Source organism: Diabrotica undecimpunctata, chromosome 1 (genome assembly GCF_040954645.1).
Source record: "Diabrotica undecimpunctata isolate CICGRU chromosome 1, icDiaUnde3, whole genome shotgun sequence".
Lineage (NCBI taxonomy): Eukaryota > Metazoa > Arthropoda > Insecta > Coleoptera > Chrysomelidae > Diabrotica > Diabrotica undecimpunctata.
Genome location: NC_092803.1, coordinates 5,226,908 through 5,248,832, shown reverse-complemented (window position 1 = coordinate 5,248,832; position 21,925 = coordinate 5,226,908). Strand labels below are relative to the sequence as shown.

Below are 21,925 nucleotides of genomic sequence, written 5' to 3'. Positions count from 1 at the left end.
CTTAAATCAAGAATGCTCCAAGCAGAAAAAATAAGAGAATATAAAACTATTATTCGTCCCAAAATAACGCATGGAAGCGATACATGGACTCTGTCTCCGGTTTTAATATTCAAAATTTGTAGTTTACCTTATTCCAATTCAATGAATTAACATCGTTAATTACACATAATTTAAGCAAACGAACTCACTTTCATCTTCATTTCGACACAACCCTGTATGTTGTAATTGACTCATTCGAATTTTGTTAATTCTTGACCTTAGACCACAAAGTAAAATGATAAGGTGGAAGAGGAATGGTTTAAATTAAGATTTGAAATTTATCAGTCATTTTCGTATTGATAATATCAGCGGCGAAATGCGGAAAATAGCGGTGTTGTTGTTAGTTTTGTTCCAACTGTGCTTAGGAAAATCGGTAGAAAACGATGGTGATCAGCTTGTTGGAGTAGCTGTGGTAAGTAATCGTTCTCCTAGATGGTTTATTATTTATTTTAAAGTTAAGATTGTTAGTTATAAAGCCTATTTTTTTAATTTATACATATCCTTTAGAAATACATCATAAATGACATTAAAACGAAATGATTTGATTTGAATATAGTTCATTTTGTTAAATGAAATTAATATAATTCCGAAGTTTATACAGATATACAGGATAATGTGGTGTTTTTTTGATGTTATAAAACTTTAAAATGATCATATCATTTTTTTATCAACAAGAGATCTAAGATATACAAATTCTTGAACAGCTTTGATTGTTTGTCTTTTTTTCTCCTTCTTAAAGTACGCTCTCCACAATGGAGGTTGGTTATTACAATTATTGCAAACTCTCCTCTGTCTTCAGCTGTTCTTATTACCTGTTCAAAATTTAGCCCTGTCCATTGTTAGATGTTTCTTAGCCACGATAGTATTTTTATTCCTAGTCCACTCTTTCCCTCGATCTTTTCTTTTACTATTAGTTGAGTATATCGGTAATTATTATTTCTCAGTATATATCTTAGGTATGATGTTTTTATAAATTTCACTGTGTTGAAAAGTTCCTTGTCTATTCTATGCAGTACTTCATCGTTAAGATATTCGATATGCATGAAATCTTGAGGATCTTTTGGTAGATCCACATGTCAAAGGCCTATAATTTATAGTTTATTCGTCTTCCGGGTTTGGACCGTGTCATTTGTGAGTGACCCAAAAGTGGGTTCATCTCGACGTTTCGCTACAATTGTATGTAGCTTCTTCAGGAGAACAAAAAAGAAAAAGAAACAAAAGACAGGAAGATGGGTAGTTAGCAACGGTAACTCAGTTACTCAACGCAACCAGAGGCGAATACTAACTACCAAGATGGGCATTTGGTCACAGTAACTCAACTACTCAACGCAGCCAGAGGTGAAAACCAAATGCCAGGACAGGGATTCACGTCCAACAGCTCAGAACACTAACGCGTCGAGAGGCAGGGAGTGAATCCGACGATTACTCCGCTACCGCTCTATTTATAGTCGCGGTGACCTGTCGTATCGGGACGTATCGGCACACTCCGTGGCGCGAACGTCAAGAAGCGCGCGCTGGCCAATCATGTGGCTGCATCGTGGTAGCGGGACCGGACGGCGGCTCTAGACTGGGATTCCAGATGGGAGACAAGTAGTATCCTTCCTCTCGATTGATATTATGTGGATTTTTTCGGATCTCTAGAGATTCGCGGATTTTCCTGGAATAAAAGAAGGGGCTCACAATATCTACCCTCTCCTAAGGACCCATTACCGCCCCTATCTTCCTGTGGTGTCTATTCTATTCCTTGTTCATGTGGACAAGTGTATATTGGCGAAACTGGTCGTTCCGTCAAAACTCGGATTCAAGAGCATCAAAGATGCATTCGATCAGGTCTTTTCTCCCATTCTGCAGTTGCAGAACACTGCCAAGAAACCGGTCATTCCATATTGTTCGAAAAAACTCATTTTACGAGAGGAAGGATACTACTTGTCTCCCATCTGGAATCCCAGTCTAGAGCCGCCGTCCGGTCCCGCTACCACGATGCAGCCACATGATTGGCCAGCGCGCGCTTCTTGACGTTCGCGCCACGGAGTGTGCCGATACGTCCCGACACGACAGGTCACCGCGACTATAAATAGAGCGGTAGCGGAGTAATCGTCGGATTCACTCCCTGCCTCTCGACGCGTTAGTGTTCTGAGCTGTTGGACGTGAATCCCTGTCCTGGCATTTGGTTTTCACCTCTGGCTGCGTTGAGTAGTTGAGTTACTGTGACCAAATGCCCATCTTGGTAGTTAGTATTCGCCTCTGGTTGCGTTGAGTAACTGAGTTACCGTTGCTAACTACCCATCTTCCTGTCTTTTGTTTCTTTTTCTTTTTTGTTCTCCTGAAGAAGCTACATACAATTGTAGCGAAACGTCGAGATGAACCCACTTTTGGATCACTCACAAATGACACGGTCCAAACCCGGAAGACGAATAAACTATAATTCTGACTCTGGCCGTGGAAGCCTACGATTTCGCCTATAATTTACTTACGATTGATGTTTTAAGGGTCCACGTTTTAATTGCATAGAGAAGAGTCGACCAGACGTACCATTTTAATAAACGTAGTCGAATTTCGAGTTTTATTGGAGAATTATATCTTTTAATTTTTTCGAAAGATTTTTTGACTTGTTCTATTTTCGATCTTATCTCTAGATCATATAAGTTCAATATATTGTCCTCCTAGACACTCCATTACAAGAATACCCACTGGGGCTTTGGGCTAACTATAACTAAAGAAAAAGAACTATTGTCAGCTGTTAAAGAACAAAAGGGTAAAGTAATATCTACTGGGAGACCAACATACTGGCCTACCAATAGGAACAAAATTCAACACCTGATAGACTTCTTTATTTACACAAATATCTCAGCTAACTATCTCGATATCAATGACGGCTGGAACATGAACTCTGATCACTCACCAATAATTTTAACTATGAGTGAGACAGTGATCAAAAAAGAATTCAATCCAATATTATCTAATAAAAAACTGACTAGGAGAGCTTCAAAATAAACCTTGAACACAAAATTAATCTTGCTGTGCCATTGAGAAACACGAGGCAACTTGATGACGTTTTTATAAAAAATATCCAACAGGTAGCTTGGGAAAATACTTCCACAATAACTTCTAGAACAAGAACTCGTAGTAGAAAAAAGGAAGTTAAGAAAAAAAAGGCAGAAATACAGAGAAAGTCAAAACTAGTCTAAATAATGCTACACAAAATCTAAAAAGGGAGATACAGAATATAAAAAAAAACAACAATTAATTCTTTTTTAAGTAATTTAACAGCTGACCAGAACACAGTATATTCGTTATGGAAGGCAACAAAACGAATGAAGAGACCAATTATTCATTGTCCTCCTATCAAGTTGGAAAACGGCAACTGGGCTAGAAGTAACGAAGAGAAAGCAGAACGATTTGCAGATCATCTAGAAAGCACGTTCAAACCCAACGACAATGATGGTGAAGAACTAAGATGGGAAGACCATTCCAAACTGAAGAAAGAATAACGTTGACATCATTTAGAGAAGTATCAACAGAGATTTAAAAGATCTCATAACAGTAGAACTATTGAAAAATCTACCAAGAAAAGCCATAGTTAAGCTGATACACCTAATAAATGTTGCTTTTAGATTGAGATAATATGTTCCCGGACTCTGAAAAGTCGCCAAACCAGGTGAACCTCCTAATGAAGTGACATCCTATCGACCAATATCACTCCTTCCGCTCATATTAAAACTACTTGAAAAACTTTTATTGAAAAGAATATAACCAATAATAGAAAGAAAAAATCTTATACCAAATCATCAATTTGGCTTCAGAAATAAACATTCCACTTTAGATCAAGTTCACAGAATAACGAATATAATAAAAAAACATTAGAAGAAAAGAAAGTCTGCTAGGACGTACACAGGCGTTTGATCAAGTCTGGCATGTGGGTTTAAACTATAAACTAAGAACGTTCATGCCTAAACCGTATTCAGAAATCTTAGAATCATACATTGCGAATAGATATTTTAGAATAAAACAAGAAGAAGTATACACCGACTTAAGGGAGATCAAAGCTGGCGTGCCACAAGGGAGTGTATTAGATCCGGTCGTCTATCTATTGTATACGTGTGACATTCCAGACAAGAACAAAACACTATTGCCACCTTCGCGGATAACACAGCCATACTAGCGATAGGAGACGCAAGTGAAAAAACGACTGATAAGTTGCAACTATCAGTAAATAAAATACATACCTGGACCAGAAAATGGCGAATAAAATTAAATGAGACTAAATCTGCACACATTAATCTTACTAATAAAAAAATAGAAAATTTCCCAGTTAGAATAAATGATACCCAAGTTAATTATGCAACATCAGCAAAATACTTGGGCATCACCCTGGATACAAGGCTGCGCTGGACAGTCCATGCCAAAAAGAAAAGGGGGGAGCTTGATTAGATATAAGAAATTTTATTGGCTGATTGGAAAAAATTCCACATTATCCATTCATAAAAAACTATCCATTTACAAGCAAGTACTGAGGCCAGTATGGGTATATGAGTGCCAACTCTGGGACTGTACCAAAGCTAGTAATCTACATATTATCCAGAGATTTAAAAACAAAGTACTGCGGAACATTGTTGATGCTCCTTGGTATATCCGTAACAGCAACCTCCACCAGGACCTGGGTATGGAAACTGTGATCGAAGTAATCAAGAGAACAGCAGCAAGTCACGATCAGAGGCTGCATAGTCATGTGAATATCGGGGCAATCCAGCTTCTTGACAACACTGAACTAAAGAGAAGACTCATAAGGACAAAACCATTTGAGTTAGTGTAAATGTGTAACAGTTTAGTGCAAAAAGCAGGGTATAGTACTATGATGTTATTGCGTGTTAGTTGTAGTGAATTAGTTGATAGATAAAATAAGAGTAAGCCATAGGGTAAGCCCTTAGATTTAAGTATTTGCTGTTTATTAAGTTAGGTCAGAAAATAACGATAATTGGTCCTTCCATCCTTCCTATCATGACATATGGATGTCAAACCTGGGCCCTAATCAAGGCAAACATGAATAAACTAGTCACAACAGAAAGAACAATGGAAGGAGCAATGTTAGGTATACGACTGTCTGATAAAAAGAGGGATGACTGGGTAAGATTCAAAACAAAAGTTGAGGACATAACAACAAAAATTGCCAAACTTAAATGGAGCTTCGCGGGCCACACTGCTAGACAAAAAGACCAACGTTGGAATACTACAATACAACATTGGAGACCTTACGAAAGTAAACGACCAAGAGGAAGACCACAGATGAGATGGGTTGATGACATTAAAAGAATAGCCGGAACAAATTGGAAATATGTTGCTCAGGATAGAGACCGATGGAAGGAGTTGGGAAAGGCCTATGTCCAAGCATGGACGACAGAAGGCTAAGAAGTAGAAGAAAGAAAAACATTGCATTTTAAACTTTATTGATTTTATTATCTGTGTGTGTCAATAAACGCAGACAAAAGGCCGATCTTTAAAACACGATAATTTTTAATACATATTAATATTTTTTAATCTAATCTCTACGAATATTTCGCATTTCATCAAGATTATGGATATGAAAATAAGTAAAAATATTTCATTTATATTTAATAGTGAATATTGGAGTAAGATATTTAAGATAAAATATTAAGTGAAAATCACTGAATTTTTAAAAGATAAGAAATCTAAAGGATTATGAGTACGTATGCTCGTGTCAACTTCGTAGGGGAAAATAGGTAATACGTAGGCCTTTCTGTTTTTGAGTTTGTTTTGGCTGTTCTGTTTTGTTTGTTTTGTTTCGTTAATATGTCTGAACAAATGACGTTTGTTAATCGTAATTTTGTGATATTTTATAACTACATGGATCAAATGAACTAAAACTGTAGAGGTGAAGTCGTATAAAACATTTTGAATTTACAATTAAAAAAAAATAAGGGTCATTCATCGAGATCCTATCTTCTAAGTTGGACCAACAAATACACTTTCACAAAATTTTATTACGATCGGTTCAGGAATTTTTGAATATTAGCTTGGACAAACATAATGAATGACACGAGATTTTTATTTTTTTTAAACATATTGTAAAATTAATTTTTTTTTACTGTAATAAGTTTTTTAGGATAATTGTCTCATTCTGAACATGTTGTTAGTAACTTTTCTCGTAAATGCATCGTTTTCGAGTTATAAACAATTTAAGATCTTAAAAAGCGAGCAAATAGCCATTTTCAAGACCCGATATCTCGAGAAAAATTAATATTTTTAAAATTTAAAAAGAAAATTCCCAGAGGTTGGCTGTATGCCATAGTTTAAAAAACTTACAATGAAGTAAAAGCTCCTTTTTGCAAAATGGTGTAAAATTTTATTATTAAAATTTTTAAAAATTATCCAAAATGAATTTGGATTCATTTGGATCTGAAAAAGTCTACAAAGTAGTTGGAACTAGCTCCATAATGAGGTCAGATATACCTTAAATTACATAATTTGAGTAACGAACATTATAGTTATTAAGACACTGGTCGATGATCAAGGATTACATTTTTTAAGGGAACGTACAATTTCCCATCTCAAAAAAAGGAACCTTATGCCCTGTGAAGACAATCCGGGAGTTGGTTGTTATCTAATTTGATAATTTCTGTCGCACTGTATTTGATTTATTAGGGTATTAAATGATTGGCACGGTACCATCTAATATAATTTAAGTAGTAAGCCTTCTTTCCATACTGTGTCAGATCAATTTTAATTTTCTTTTATAAGCCATTTTAAACAAACAAATTTTAAAAACAGAACTTGATCACTGTTGTTCCTTCCTGCCATAAATTCAGCTTGTCCTACAGACTGCTTTCCGCTGACATTGCAAAACACTCGCGTATATTATACTCTCAAAAATCTTATAGCATACACTTAAAAGGCGTTTGGTCTGTAAAGAACACTTTGGTAGTAAATTGTCTTTGCCAGGTTTTTATATTGCAATGACTTTGCTTTGTTTGAATAGTTTAGGGAGCTTTTGCATCGTCATTATCTGGTTAAAGAAATCTAGGAGCCACGAACTCGGGAAATATTTTGTCAACTACTGCAGCTTTGTTACACTCAATTAAGTCTAGTATTGAAAATTTCCTCGGTCTCTATTTGCCTCATGATTGACAGGCTTCGCTGACTTGCAGTTTTAATCTTTTTGAGCTGATATTGTACTTCTCTTTTATGATCTTTTCAATGAATGGTTTTGGAGAGCCGGGCAATTCGTTTTGCTATATTTTCTATGTTTGGTGATGAAGAGTTAGTTATCGGGATGTTAGGGTCTTGTTCCAGTTTTCTAAATAGGTTCCAGGCAGTGCAAGTACTATGCGCAAAGTTAAAGTTTTCGAGAGTTTCCCTCCAGATGGTGGTTCTTGCAGAGTTCAAAAACTTTAAAAGTTGTTCATAAACATAATATTTAACTCGGCATAAAATTAAACTAAAAAGATTGCTGCTTTGTTCAGCTCTTCTTCTTCTTAAAGTGCCTATCCGTTCCGGATGTTGGCGATCATCACGGCTATCTTTACTTTATTTATTGCAGCGCGGAACAGTTCAGTGGTAGTCGTGCTATACCACTTTCGTAAATTTTGAAACCAGGAAATGCGTCTTCTTCCCGGTCCTCTCTTACCATTTACTTTCCCTCGGAGAATCAGCTGGAGAAGGCCGTAACGTTCTCGATTTCTCATTACATGTCCTAGATATTCCAACTTTTTAGTTTTGACGGTCATGAGAATTTCACATTCTTTCCCCATTCTACGCAGGACCTCCACATTAGTAACTCTGTCAACCCAGGATATACGTAAGATGCGCCTATAACACCACATTTCGAAAGCTTTGAGCCGATTCATAGATGCAACAGTCAGTGTCCATGCTTCCATTACGTAGAGCAGAACTATTTTGTTCAGCTAAGCATTTTTATATTCAGAAATATAATTGTCATCCACATTTTTGTCCATGTCGAAGTCATGGTAAAGTCCTAATGGAACAATTCAAAACGAAATAGATTTTATTATCACGGACAAAAACACACCGTTTTAAGATATCACGGTTCTAAACAGATTTGTTACCAGTAGCGATCATAGAGAATGGTACGAGGTAAAATAGAAATAAGTTTAAAAAAGAAAGAAGAAATGGTATAAGATGATTAAAAAGAAAAACAAATCAAAACCATGGATGAAACCATCGGATGAAGATAGTTTTCAGCAATGTATTTCCGACATACTTAGTAGTCCTGGAACAGAAAATAGTATAGAAGACTCAAATAATAAACTAACAACTGCCTTACTGGAAAGTCAAAACAAATTCTGTCATAGAATTCAAAAAGAAGAGAAGATTAGACGAAATACCAGGCAACTTATGCAGAAAAAAGGAGAAATGAGAAGCGAGACGGAAACTTAAGCTGACGAACTACAAAAAATAAATTAAGAAATATCCAAAGCTGTTAGACAAGACACTCGAAAATACAACCAAAGACAAATCGAAGATACCATTAAGAACAGTAGAAGTATGAAAGTATTGAGAAAAAGACTAAGCACCAGGACAAGGTAGATAATAAAGATTAAAGATAGAATTGGTCATCTTACAACCAACAGAGAGGAAACCCTTAAAATAGTTGAAGACTTCTACAAATACACAAACCAACACAAAGCAAATAGCAGAGAAGATCAAGTACCAGAAGTATTAAGAGAAAAATCTTGAGTTTTCAAGCCCATAGAGCAAGCGGGATTTCGTACCGGATTTGGAACAAATGATCACCTACAGAGCATTAAAACGGTAATAGGAAAGACTATCGAATACAATAGACTACTCGTTCTGACTTTTGTAGATTTCCATAAAGCCTTTGACATAAATTTGACAAAATCTTGGAAGCACTACAACCATGCCGCATTGACTACAGATATACAAGGTTGAATTCATGATAAACCTAGTACATAGCGGGAATATCAAAATTGGAGACAACGAAGTGGAGCTGGTGAAAAAATATAAAATTGGACACGAAATAAAGATCACAAGAGACAACCAAACATGCGAACTACGATGAAGAATAAACCTAGCATGGGCAGCCTATGGAAAACTCAAAGACATCATTAAAAGCGATATACCAATTTCTTTAAAACCTAAAACATTTGACCATCGTGTGTTGCCTGTGATGACCTATGGTGCCGAAACTTTAAAACGCTGCAAATAGCTCAGAGGAAAATGTAAAGGTCAATTTTAAGTATATCGCTTCATGACCGAGGTGGAAATGAAGACTTAAGACGAAGAACTGGAGTTACCGATGTAATTTCCCGAATTGCCACACTGAAATGGAACTCCAGACACGTCGTGCGAGCCTCGGCCTTGAGTAAAGGCCGAGGTTAGACAAAAGAAGTAGAGGAAGATCCCCTACTCGTTGGACTGACGATCTCAAGAAAATGTTAAGAAATTGGATGAAAAGTGCTCAAGATAGAGCACAATGGACAAAAATGAGGGAGGTCTATGTCCAGCAGTGGACGCAAAGGGCTGGTGGTGATGATGATTGTCTTTACAAAATATTATATATAAAATTTATTTTTATTGTAGTTATTATAATTCTTTAACCTGAAATTAGATCTTTTAAGTTATAAATAATATTCAAAAAAATAGTGGTTGAATCCCAAACAGTCCAACCGCAGTAGTAGTGTTGAGCGCAAAATAGGTATTGTATTACATAATGTACCTATGTTAATTTTTAACACCATTCCATTAATGTATAATACTTTTAGCCTTATTCTAAATGTTAATTCTAAAATAGATAATCTATTTTTATTTTATTTGTGCAATTTATATGTACATATTTTATAATTGTCTAATACTCGTATTAGCATTTTTTATAATAATATATAGGTATGCCACTTGAAATGTCGATGAAAATATCGGCATAAGTGGATAGATAGCACACATTATATATAATTAAATATTCAAACAATTGAAGGTGTTATCTAAATTAATGTCGAGTTGTTTCACTGAACAAAAAATATATAATTAATAGAAAATTTTCACGGTTTAGTGAAAAAATACATTTTTCATTTATTATTTTAAATAATTTGTCTATAAAAATAAAAACAATTTTTAGTCTTCTTCTTTTTCTTATGTAGACATGACTCTGTCTGTTTTTCAATGTGCCTCCAGTAAGTTGTCGTTCCATCGTTTTCGTGGTTTTCCTATTGATCGTCTTCCTATTGGGGAACCGTCTCTTGCCGTCTTTACTACTCTAATTTTTGTCATTTGGCTTATATGATCGTTCCATTCTACTCTTCTATTTCTTACCCAGTTCTCGATGTTCTCCACCTTGCAGCTACGTTGTATATCTGTACTTCTAGCTCTGCCCCATAGTGTCGTACCATCAATTTTTCTAAGTGTTTTCATCTCTGCTGTTTCTAACATCCCTTTTGTGCTCTCTGTGACAAGTCATGTTTCTGCCGCGTATATTATTATTGGTCTGATGACTGTTTTGCAAATTCTGCCTTTCATTTCTTGCCCGATATTTTTATTTCTCCATATTGTTTCATTCAGGCAGCCTGTGGCTCTGTTTGCTCTATTCACTTGATCTTCCACTTCAGTTTCGAGCTTTCCGTAGCTAGATAATGTGATGCCTAAATATTTAAGCCCCATCACTTGTTCTATTATCTGACCTTCCAGCTTCAATTTACATCTTAGTAAATTTGCTGTTGTAACCATGCATTTTGTCTTTTTTGGGGAAATTAACATGTTAAATTTTTTGGCGGTTATATTAAATTGGTGCAGTATACGTTGTAAATTATCTTCGCTTTATTAAGTGGTGTTTTTCCCATTTGGTATCCTTTTTTAGTTCTTACTTTTTTCATTATTTCATCCATAATCAGCTTGAACAATAGAGGACTCAGGAAATCTCCCTGTTTTATCGCATTGCCAGCTTTAATAGGGTCGGTTAGTTCTTCTTTTACTTTTACCTGTATTGTGTTCTTTAGGTAGATATTTTCGATCGTTTTGATTATTCCTAGAGGTATCTCTCTTGCGTATAATAAGTGGATAACGCCCTTAAATTTGACCCAATCAAATGCCTTCTTAAGGTTCTCGAAACATAGATATTCCGATTGGTTGTATTCTAATGATTTCTCTTGCACTTGTTGTAAAACCTTGTTGTTCTTCTGCTAGTGGTATAATTTCATTCAATTTATTTGTTATCACTTTGGTTGTTAATTTTAGTGTTATGTTTAAAAAATGAATTCCTCTGTAATTTTCCGGGTTCAGTTGGTCTCCCTTTTTGAAGAGAGGTACAGTAAAACCTGCGTTAACCGAAATAATTGGGGGGGAGGCCGTTTCGGATAACAAGAATTGGTTAAAAATAACATTGTTTTTTATAATATTCTTGATCAAAGTATTGGTATTAAAAAATACTATGAGTTGATTTCGTAATGTTTTCTAATAAGTAAATCCAAAATAAAGTAATAAAATTAAGGAAAATGAACAAGTTTAACATGTTTTTTTAAAGAAATCTGCTATTTTTTTGCGTTTTCGTTTGACAACGTTTTTACTCTCTCCCTCCATCGTTAATTTGCAGAACGTCATAAGTTTGCCTCATTCGATTGTTCGACGAAACGTAAAGCAATCTGAAAAGGACAAAACTTTATGTAATGACAACAAAAATTAAGAATCTAGTCGTGTCCCTAACTAATTAGGCATACTGTATAAAATTCTTTCCTCTATAGCATTGAAAATCTCGTCGACGGTCTTGTGCTGCCTGTTGCCTCTTGGGTCGTCATCTTCGTCATCTGATATGCTCAGGTTGTCTTGATAAAGAACCATATCAATGATGTTCTGGTCGATGAATTCACGTTCTGAGTCATCAGCTGCTAACCAGTCACGTATCTCTTCTTAGTTAATTTCGTCATGTCCCGGCAAATTTTTAATGAAAGGTTTAATTTCTTCTGTCGTTTTCTTACCATTTTCTTCTTCAGGATCGTCAATCAAAATCGTATCAAAAAGTTTGTTCCAGCATTTTTCCAAAGTTGAAGATTTGATCTTGGCCCACGACTCAGCTCACCAATAAAAATGTTTCATTATAAAAGATTTGAGAATTTCGGGAATACTTTTGAATTAATTCGTCTCCTGTAATAACAGATGTCTTAAGAATGCTTCTCTATAATGTCTCTTCAATGTCTCTATGACTCCCTGGTCTAACGGCTGGATTAAGCTTGTGATATTCGGTGGCAAAAATCTGACAATTGTCACCATTTTGTAGATGTTGAGGGTGAGGGCGCATTGTCAACAAGCAACAATGCTTTGATGAGAAGGTTTTTTGATTTTAAAAAGGATTTTACACTTGAGAGGAATTCATTTTCAAACCATTCTAAAAATAAAGTGGTCGACATCCATGAACTTTTTTGGCTTCTATACCTTAAAATGCCTTTTCGGAAATATCTTTTAGAGCTCTTGGTTTTTGTGATTTCCCAACACACATAGACATCAATTGGTGAGTGAAATTAACGGAATTGTTTACGTTTCGCGACAAACATTTACTTTTTATTGACGAAATTATTGAAACTGTCAGCCGTTTCGGTTAAAAAGGTTTCGGTTAAGGGAGGTTTTACTGTATTAGGATGCTTGATCTCCGTTCTTAAGGAATTCTGTTTTGTTCTATTATTTTTTGGACTAGTTTTAATAGTTGTTTGGTCAGATCTGGTCCTCCGTACTTTAGGAGTTCATTCGGTATTCTGTTCACTCAATTTTTAGTGTGCGTGACAATATTATTTTTTACTATGTTTTTAGTGCCTTCTTAGAAAATATCATTGTATAATATTTTATATAAATATCATATCATTCTAATTACCCTTATCACATACTTCTTATGATATTATCGATTTTTTCGACATTTGGAAAGGCATATAAGTACTCATTAACTATTTCTCGCAAACTAGAATATATTATTCGTTTCTCAGTATGATTTCTAAAAATATTGTATTACTTAACAATTAGGTAAGTTTGTTTTTTTATCAGTACTTAGTACTTAGTACAGTATTTCGTGTTAGACAATTTCCTTTAAATAGAACTCTAAAATTGAAAAGATCAAACCAGTCATTTGAACAAAATCTGCAGCTTTTTCCAAGAAGTTTTTGGGGTAAGTCCTTAAGGCCACTAAGTGCTTTGGCTTTCGTATTCGAAAGTTTAGCAGCGGGAGAGAGTTTCGAAAGTTTTCGAAAGTTTATATATATATATATATATATATATATATATATATATATCTATAAATGCTTTATTGTTTGCTCAAATTAGTATATAATTGTTCTTTTTTAGTGTTATAGACATGGCGATCGAGCACCTGTGGCATCTTTTCCTAACGATCCTTATGTTGATGCTAAGTATTGGCCAGATGGCATCGGAGAACTAGTGAATGTAAGTAAAACATATATATTTGTTATACATTTATATTTGTGTGCTCTTATCTTTATAAATGATACATATCAGCCATTAATTATGGCATGATGGATCATGTCAAAATTACTATTTGTACATGGTAACACTTGACAATTATAGTGATAATCAATCAATTAATCATACTACTAAAATCAAACAATAAATATATATATATATATATATATATATATATATAATATAACTAATTTTTTCTCACTTAAAAAACCGTTTCTTGGCTTATATCAGATGCCCCTGAAGATGTTCTGAGAGCGAAAGTACTTGGACAAGATTTAATAAAAACTGTACTCGATATCTGCCTTTTATTTGTAAAGTACACATCTAATTAAATGAGAGGTAGATTAATTATTACATACACCAATTAATGACAAACATTAATACAAAAGTTTACTAGACAATTACACTATAAAACAATCTAACAAATCATTAACTGTTGGACATAGATATCCTTCACAGTTTTTTATTTGTTTCAATTTTGTGCCTCTTGCACGCATTTTTGCTGGCAACGGTTTAGATCATCAGTCCGTCGTGTTCGTGGACGATCTTACCTGGTCTGGTGTTTATCCCTAGATTTGTATATGAGCTTAACAAAGGCTCTGTTATAATAAATCAAATAATAAATACAACTTATCTGGATATTGTATCTCGACCATTGACAAGTAGGTACAAAACACAAGACACTTCTTCTCATGGCGCCATCTCCTTTCGAAGGTTGGCGATCCAAATAGCAATTGTAGTTTTGGAAACTGCTGCGCGGAAGATTTCTACGGATGAGCTGTCGAATCATCTCCTCAGGTCTTTCAGCCACGACTTCTGGCATCTTCCTACTAATCTTTTGCCCTGTACTTTTCTTTTCAGTATAACTTGAAGTAATTCGTATTTTTCGCCTTTCAACATATGACCCAAGTATTGCATTTTCCTCTCTTTGATTATTCTTAGTAATTCTTTTTGTTTACACATGCGACGAAGTACCTCAACATTAGTAACTCTTTGTACCCATGGAATTCTCAACATTCGTCTGTATATATACATCTCAAAGGCATCTATTCTTTTTTCTATTTATAGTCCATTGTCCAACTTTCACAGCCATACAGTAAAGCAGAAAAACGTAACATCTGATAATTCGGATTCTAAGCTGCAGACTAAGGTCTAAGTGTCTAACACGACACTAAGTATGCCAAAATCTCACAAATTTTAATAGTTACGGAGTGTATATGGCTGTGACTGATATCAGGTCTATGACTCCACTCGTCCAGGCAGGAAAAAGAAGCATTATGGACGCTGCTAAAGCAATTGGCAAAAGCATTAACAATTGACTGCAGTTCACTAAAAACAGAATCATTCAACTTCATGTAACTTGGAATATTAAAATTATTTTTCTTACAATTAACCAAATTTTAAAAAGATTTTATATTGTAATTTAACGATTTCTCACTATTTTTTATAAACGACATGCAACAGCCTCTACAAAATTCATCATAATTGCTAATGCAGTATGTTCTTTTATACTGTGCATGACAATCTTTCTTTAAATTGATAAGATGCTTCAGTTCTCTATCGAGCCATAGAGGGAATATCTTATTTTTATATTTATATTATTTTTAGTGGTGATGAAAGGAACATGCTGTTTTATATATTCATACAAAATATTGTAAAACATTTCAACACATTTCTCGGCATTCAAATTGAAAAATAGTTGATCAAAGTTTATTAATAAAAATATGTTGTTAAACCTTTCATAATACGCATACAGAAAATCATATTTTACCTCATTCTTAGATATGCAATGTATTCTACAGTATTCACTGCCTTCCCTCGCTCAACCGTTTCCATCTCTCTCTGTTGTCCCATTCTCCATACATACTAAGTCTATCATTCCATTATAAATAATCAGTATTATGTTTAACTGATAAACATTATACAGAAAATAGTACTCAACAATCAACTCAACATCGGCTGATGATCGTCTTCCAACAACCATTGATCTCGTTAGTTCAGGAAATGCCAGCAACATTGTAATCACAGACAGAGTATATAATATTGTCAAGAAACATGTTACATAGGTATTCTAAAGGTAAACAATGAGCTTCATATACTTTAGATCTTCAACTGGGTGGTGAGTTTACAATAAATATCACCATCAGGAATATTAATTTATGATAAGAAAAAGCAGTTACTGACAGCAATAATAATGCCATCACTACGTGTTTTGCCAGTAAAAATTAAGTCTATACAGTGTGGCGCACCGAAAACGAAACAGATTCATTTACTGGCAGATGATTCCTTTTTTGAAAAAACGCTCGGACCCGTCGATTTTGTTTTCGAGGGGGACACAAAATTAACATAAAATCACTTTAACATTTGCAGCCCCTTAAGCGGGGGTGGCATCATCCCTAAAATCTTAAATGAAAAGTGGGGTCGAATGATCCATTATTTGAAAGGTTTTTCAACTCCCTTTATAATGATGTAAAATTCATGTATTCAATTCAGTAGTTTTGGAGATTTACTGATTTAAAGTTTAAAGTAGACTTTAATAGGTACATCAAATTAGTTTGTACTTCTTTCAGAAGAAATTTGAGTAAAAGCATTTTCTTGATAAGTAAATGCTTTTATTTACTACGCCCATGGTTTATTAATAATAAAAATAGCAATTGAAGTGTCCTTTGTGACAAAAAAAGTTGTTTCTTGAAGAAAGATAAGTAGAGAATGCCACGTACTTATTTTAAATAGGAAATAGTACATTAGTTTGCGATTGATTTGGCCAATCTTTGTTGTTAAAATATCATTTATTGCTTTATACATAAATTAACCATGGTATATTCCACGGCAGAAAGGGTTGAAATTATTGAAATATTTTTCGGAAATAATCAGTGCGCTAATAGAACAGCACAAATTTTTAATGAGCGACATGAGAACAATAATGTGCACCGAAAATATGTTCTAGAACTTGTAGCTAAATTTCGGGAAACTAGATCAGTCGCCAATAAAAAACGTAATATTGAAAATCCTATAAGGAACGAAGCAACAGAAGTGGGGGTTTTAGGGCAAGTTATTGTAGATCCTACATTAAGTACCCGCAAATTGCAAACTTCGTGTGGTGTTAGTCGACGTACTATCCAACGGATTCTAAAGGCCCATAATTTTCATCCGTATAAAATTCACCTTGTACAAGAACTTAATGAAGACGATTTTGATAAGCGATTAGAATTTTGTGAAGTTATGAGTGAACGAATTACAAACGATGAACAATTTTTATTTAACATTTGCTTTTCCGACGAATGTTCCTTTTTTTTAAATGGCGAAGTAAATCGTCATAATTGTCGATATTGGTCGGACTCTAATCCCAGAATTTACCATGAGGTACACACACAGCAGCCACAAAAATATGTTTGGGCTGACATTTTTGGCGATCATTTGGTTGGTCCTTTTTTCTTACCTGGAAATTTGACTGGTGAAATGTATTTGGAATTACTGCAAAATGCCATAGATCCTGCGCTAACAGATATAATTGAAAATCAGAATGATGGTCGATACGTTGAGAATATGTTGATGTTCCAACAGGATGGTTGGGCACATTACGCATTAAGAGTTCGGCATTGTTTAGATCAGACCTTTCCAGGTCAATGGATTGGTAGAAGAGGTGCCGTTGAATGGCCCCCAAGATCGCCAGATTTATCACCTTTGGATTTCTTTTTGTGGGGTTACTTAAAAAGCAAAATCTATGCTACTCAGCCAACATCCTTAGAAGATTTACGACAAAGAATTGTGAATGAGTGCCATCAAATTACTCCTCAAATATTGCAAAATGTCCGGCAACGTTTTCAGCAAAATCTTTATTATTGCATGGAAAGTAATGGTGGTCATTTTCAACATTTACTCGGCAGACAGGTCAGTTCATTCTTTATTTTTTAACAACTTTGCTGCTATGTATTGATCTCCTCTTACGATGATGTATTTAAACTTTAAATCAATAAATCTCCAAAACTACTGAATTGAAGTACATGAATTTTACATAATTGTAAAGGGAGTTGAAAGACCTTTTAAATGATGGATCATTCGACCCCCCTTTCCATTTAAGATTTTAGGGATGGTGCCACCCCCGCTTAGGGGGCTGCAAATGTTAATGTGATTTTATGCCAATTTTGTTTCCCCCTCGATAAAAAAATCGACGGGTCCAAGCGTTTTTTTTAAAAAGGAATCATCTGCCAGTAAATGCATCTGTTTCGTTTTCGGTACGCCTCCCTGTATATTTCCTACATATGGAATAACCAATCAAACCAAGTTCAGCATCAACAATTTCCTGGCAGAGCCACGTTACCACCAAGATGATAATATCATATCCATTAGAAGAAGGATTGTTGCAGAATAGATGCAATGTTGTTCTAAGCCATTTTGATAATATACTACAGAGAGCTGCTGATAAGATTTCATAAAAAATTATTTCTGTTTATGTTATTTTCTACAGATTTCTTATTGCTTTTAAATCTACGCGGAGGATTGTTAATAAACTTTCTAACTGTAATAATGCTTGACAAACATGGTGAATTCAGCATAGCATCCAATTTGCTCTCACGAACACCAACTTTGAAAGAACTGTAATAATTATTGGAAGTCAGTTGCTTTACCAGAACATTATTAGAGGTAACACCTGGAGAAACATTATTAAAACGCAAAATCTCATTCTTTCTATTGCTCTAAAATCCACATTGGCATCGGAACCAACCATATTTGTGTTTGCATATTCATTATTTAATATACTTGAATTATTTGTAAAGCTGTAGTTAGTGTTTATGATGATAACATGTCCAGTATTAGATAAGTAACAAGACGTGGATGCAGTAGGTGTAGCCTTACTCATAGCAGTAGCAGTTGAAATAAAAGGATTTTATGTAACATTCTTTCCATTAGTAGCTGTATTAGTGTCAGGACTCTTCAGATTGTCTTTTTGAACATTTACTCTTGGTAGATCTTTATTTCCAGTTTTGACTATGTTATTATGATGGTTAATTGTTAAGCCACCAGTAGCATAAATATTTTTGTCTTTAACATAAGGAAAATTAGTAAATATATGGATTAGCTGGATATTCTTCTCCCTTAACATAATCTCATCATCATTTGGAACTTACTCTCAATATTGTTCAAATTCTCTACATAAACAATTTAAAAAGAATCATGCAGAGAAGCAATGTCACGTTTAATAGAAGAGTCAACCTCCGATTACAAAATTTTTCTTAAATAAACTATCAATAATATTTTCCACATTAGCATTTTTGTATCACTGCAAGATACACACCAATTGCACCCATAAGTAAAAGAGGGGATCCTCTTCTTTAAAGCAACAGCTCGAGCCTCTCGATTCAGTTCATTATTTACATAATTTGTTTGTTATACACATAACCAAGGGTTATGCCCGTTTTCCCGCTACACAAAAAGGGTGATCAATTGGAATGTAGAAACTATAGGGGAATAACCCTCCTTAATACAGTATACAAAATATTTTCGAGTATTTTATATGGTCGTCTAAGTGCATATTCAGAGGAGCTTCTTGGCGAATATTAAAGTGGTTTTAGGCCTGGTCGATCAACAGACTAGATCTTTGTGCTAAGGCAAATACTGAAAAAAACCAATTAATTCAATATCGACACATACCATCTTTTCGTAGATTTTAAATCGGCCTATGATAGTGTCCTAAGAAATAAATTGTATGAAGCCATGGATGAATTCCACATATCCGATAAACTGATAAGATTGGTTAAGGCTACAATGCGCAAAGTTGTTTGCAAAGTCGAAATAGACAACAGAGGAAACATTTTTAATAAATCATCCCAAATTTTGGCATATGCAGATGATGTTGACCTAGGGTGAGAAACGAGGAAGTCCTAAGAAGAGCAAATACTGAGAGAGAATTGCTCAGCTTGATCAAGGCACGAAAGATTTAATACCTGGGCCACATCCTGAGAGGGGAAAAATACGCAATCCCTCAACTAATTATCCAAGGAAAGATTGAGGACAAGAGAGGAGTAGGTCGCAAACAAATGTCGTGGCTGCGAAATATAAAGAACTGGACAGGCGTAACTAACACTGGCGAACTTTTGCATGCCGCAAAAGACAGACGTCTGACCTTAAGATAATTCGCCAACGCACTATAGGTGCACGGCACCATAAGAAGAAGAAGTTGACCTAGTTGTCCGCACAATACGCAAGATAGAAGAAATGTATACCACCTTGTCAAATGTCACAAAAAATATGGGCCTGCAAGTAAATGAGGAGAAAACTAAGATAATGGCATCAACACCCAGCAATAGAGCCAGAAACATCGGCCACCAATTCACGGTTGATAACTCTACCTTTGACGTGGTGGACAAATTCACATACTTAGGCTCCCTAATCACCAAGGAGAACGTGATGACGGAAGAAATCAAGCGAAGAATAATCCTAGCAAACAAATTCTATTTTGGCTGAGTAGACATATGAGAAGCAGAAACTTAAGCCAAAAAACAAAAATAACCACATACAAAACCCTTATACAACCAGTGTTGACATATGGGTCGGAGACATGGATCTTTTTCAAGGCAGATGAAAATCTCCTGCTTATATTTCAACGAAGGATCCTGAGAAGAATATTCGATGGCATCTGTGAAAATGGTGTTTGAAGGAGGTCCAACTACGAGATATATCACAGATATACAACATATATTTGGTGGTAAAGACGTAGTAACTCTTATAAAAATAGGAAGACTAAGATGGGCAGGACATCTGGCAAGATCACAGCAGAACAACCCTCCTAAAAGAATCCTTATGTCACAACCTGTGGGAAGTAGAAGTAGGGGTAGGCCAAAACTCAGATGAAGGGATGGTGTAGATGAGGATGGTAGAAAAATAGGCGCAGCAAACTGGCAACAGTTGGCAATGGATAGAACTGACTGGCGTAATAGACTTAGAAAGGTCGAGGCTCTTTTATAGGGGTGTAGAACCAATAATGATGATGATACACATAACCAAGGGGTCATCCTTGTTGTCCATTCTGCTGAATTTTGCTGAGAATGTAAATTTTCACACCCCAAAAAAAATTCCAGAAAGTTTACCACTTTGTTTCTTGGGCTTCCCCATAAAATTACCGAAAAATTTTTGTCGAGCTTTTCATTTTATTTTCCTGCTTTTAATAATATATTTTTTTATTGTTACAGAAAGGAAAAGTTCATCAATTTCAACTGGGACAATGGCTTCGACGCCGTTACAAGAACTTCCTATCTAGTCGGTACTACCCTACAGAACTATTTGTTCGCTCTACAGATGTGGATAGAACCCTCAATTCTGCAGCGTCCAACTTAGCTGGCTTATATTACCCCGACGAAAGCCCCGATCCTGTTGAATGGCCTCAAGATTTACCTTGGAACCCGGTACCTATCCACACAGTGTCATATTCAGACGATTCTGTGCTCGCTATGAAAAAGAAATGTGAGAATTTTGACAAGCTGTACAAAGAGACCGTAGACTCTGAGTATTTTAAGAATGTAATGAAGAACCACACGCAGCTTAAAGAATTTGTTGATAGCAAAACTGGCTGGAACACCACTTTGGATCTATTTCGAAATCTTTGGACTGTGCTTTATATCTACAACGAAACTAATTCTTCGTACGTCCCAGATTGGGCCAATGAAATAAACCAAGAAGAGCTCGCTGAATTGGCAGGACTTTCATTCAGTACAGAAACTTTTACGCCCAGCTTGCAACGCTTTAAAGTGGGACCGTTTTTTAATTATCTTAACGATTATTTTGACGGAATTTTAAATGGTACAAATCCTAAATTTTTGATGCTTTCTGCACACGACGGTACTATTGCGTCTATTTTAAATACGTTCGGAGATTACAACTACAAACCTCCTCAATTTTGTTCTACGATTATTTGGGAGCTGTATAGAAGTTCGGCTGGAGAACCATACTTGAATATATATTTTAAAGACGGCTTTAAAACCGAGTCTGTCGTAGGAGTAAAAATCGGAAATTGTGTAAGTGCTTGTAGGTACGATTTTTACAAAAAGGTGTTGATAAATATAAGCGTTGATAAAGATAGTTGGGAAAATGAATGTAACGCAGATAAGTCAGCGTGATTATTAACAAATTTTATTTGTTATTTAATTATTGTATATAATTCAGCTTTGAATCCAAAATTCTAAATGTATAAATTTTGTAAAAAAAATTCAATAGCTGTTTATTTTTTGTGTTTTTTCTTCTCCAATGTTCTCTCCTATTCTCATCACTACAGCCGGTCCCAAGCCCGGATAAAACGTGGAGGGTTATTAAAAAAGTTGGCAACCTAGCAATCGTAAAAACGAACACTGCTCAAAGAAACAATGTGACGCCTTGGAACCAAATTTATACTATGAAGACGACCACGGCAAGAAATAAGGACGAGAGAAAAATATCCAAAACCTAGATG

General features: G+C 35.1%; 1 protein-coding gene across 1 annotated transcript; it reads left to right on the top strand.

The window, feature by feature from the left end:
• The first annotated feature begins 292 nt into the window (after nt 1-292).
• LOC140444385 (testicular acid phosphatase homolog) lies at nt 293-21,700 on the top strand. The gene is made up of 3 exons (XM_072536140.1): nt 293-451; nt 13,348-13,446; nt 20,673-21,700. The coding sequence occupies exons 1-3, from the start codon at nt 356-358 to the stop codon at nt 21,594-21,596; spliced, it is 1,119 nt and encodes a 372-aa protein (XP_072392241.1). The 5' UTR covers nt 293-355; the 3' UTR covers nt 21,597-21,700.
• Nucleotides 21,701-21,925: the final 225 nt, after the last annotated feature.

Excerpts from the sequence above, each read along its gene's own strand:
- LOC140444385 (XM_072536140.1), top strand. The coding sequence starts at position 356 with ATGCGGAAAATAGCGGTGTTGTTGTTAGTTTTGTTCCAACTGTGCTTA. Across the intron at positions 452-13,347 it reads AGCTTGTTGGAGTAGCTGTG|TGTTATAGACATGGCGATCG; the intron begins GTAAGTAATCGT and ends GTTCTTTTTTAG. Across the intron at positions 13,447-20,672 it reads GCATCGGAGAACTAGTGAAT|AAAGGAAAAGTTCATCAATT; the intron begins GTAAGTAAAACA and ends TTATTGTTACAG.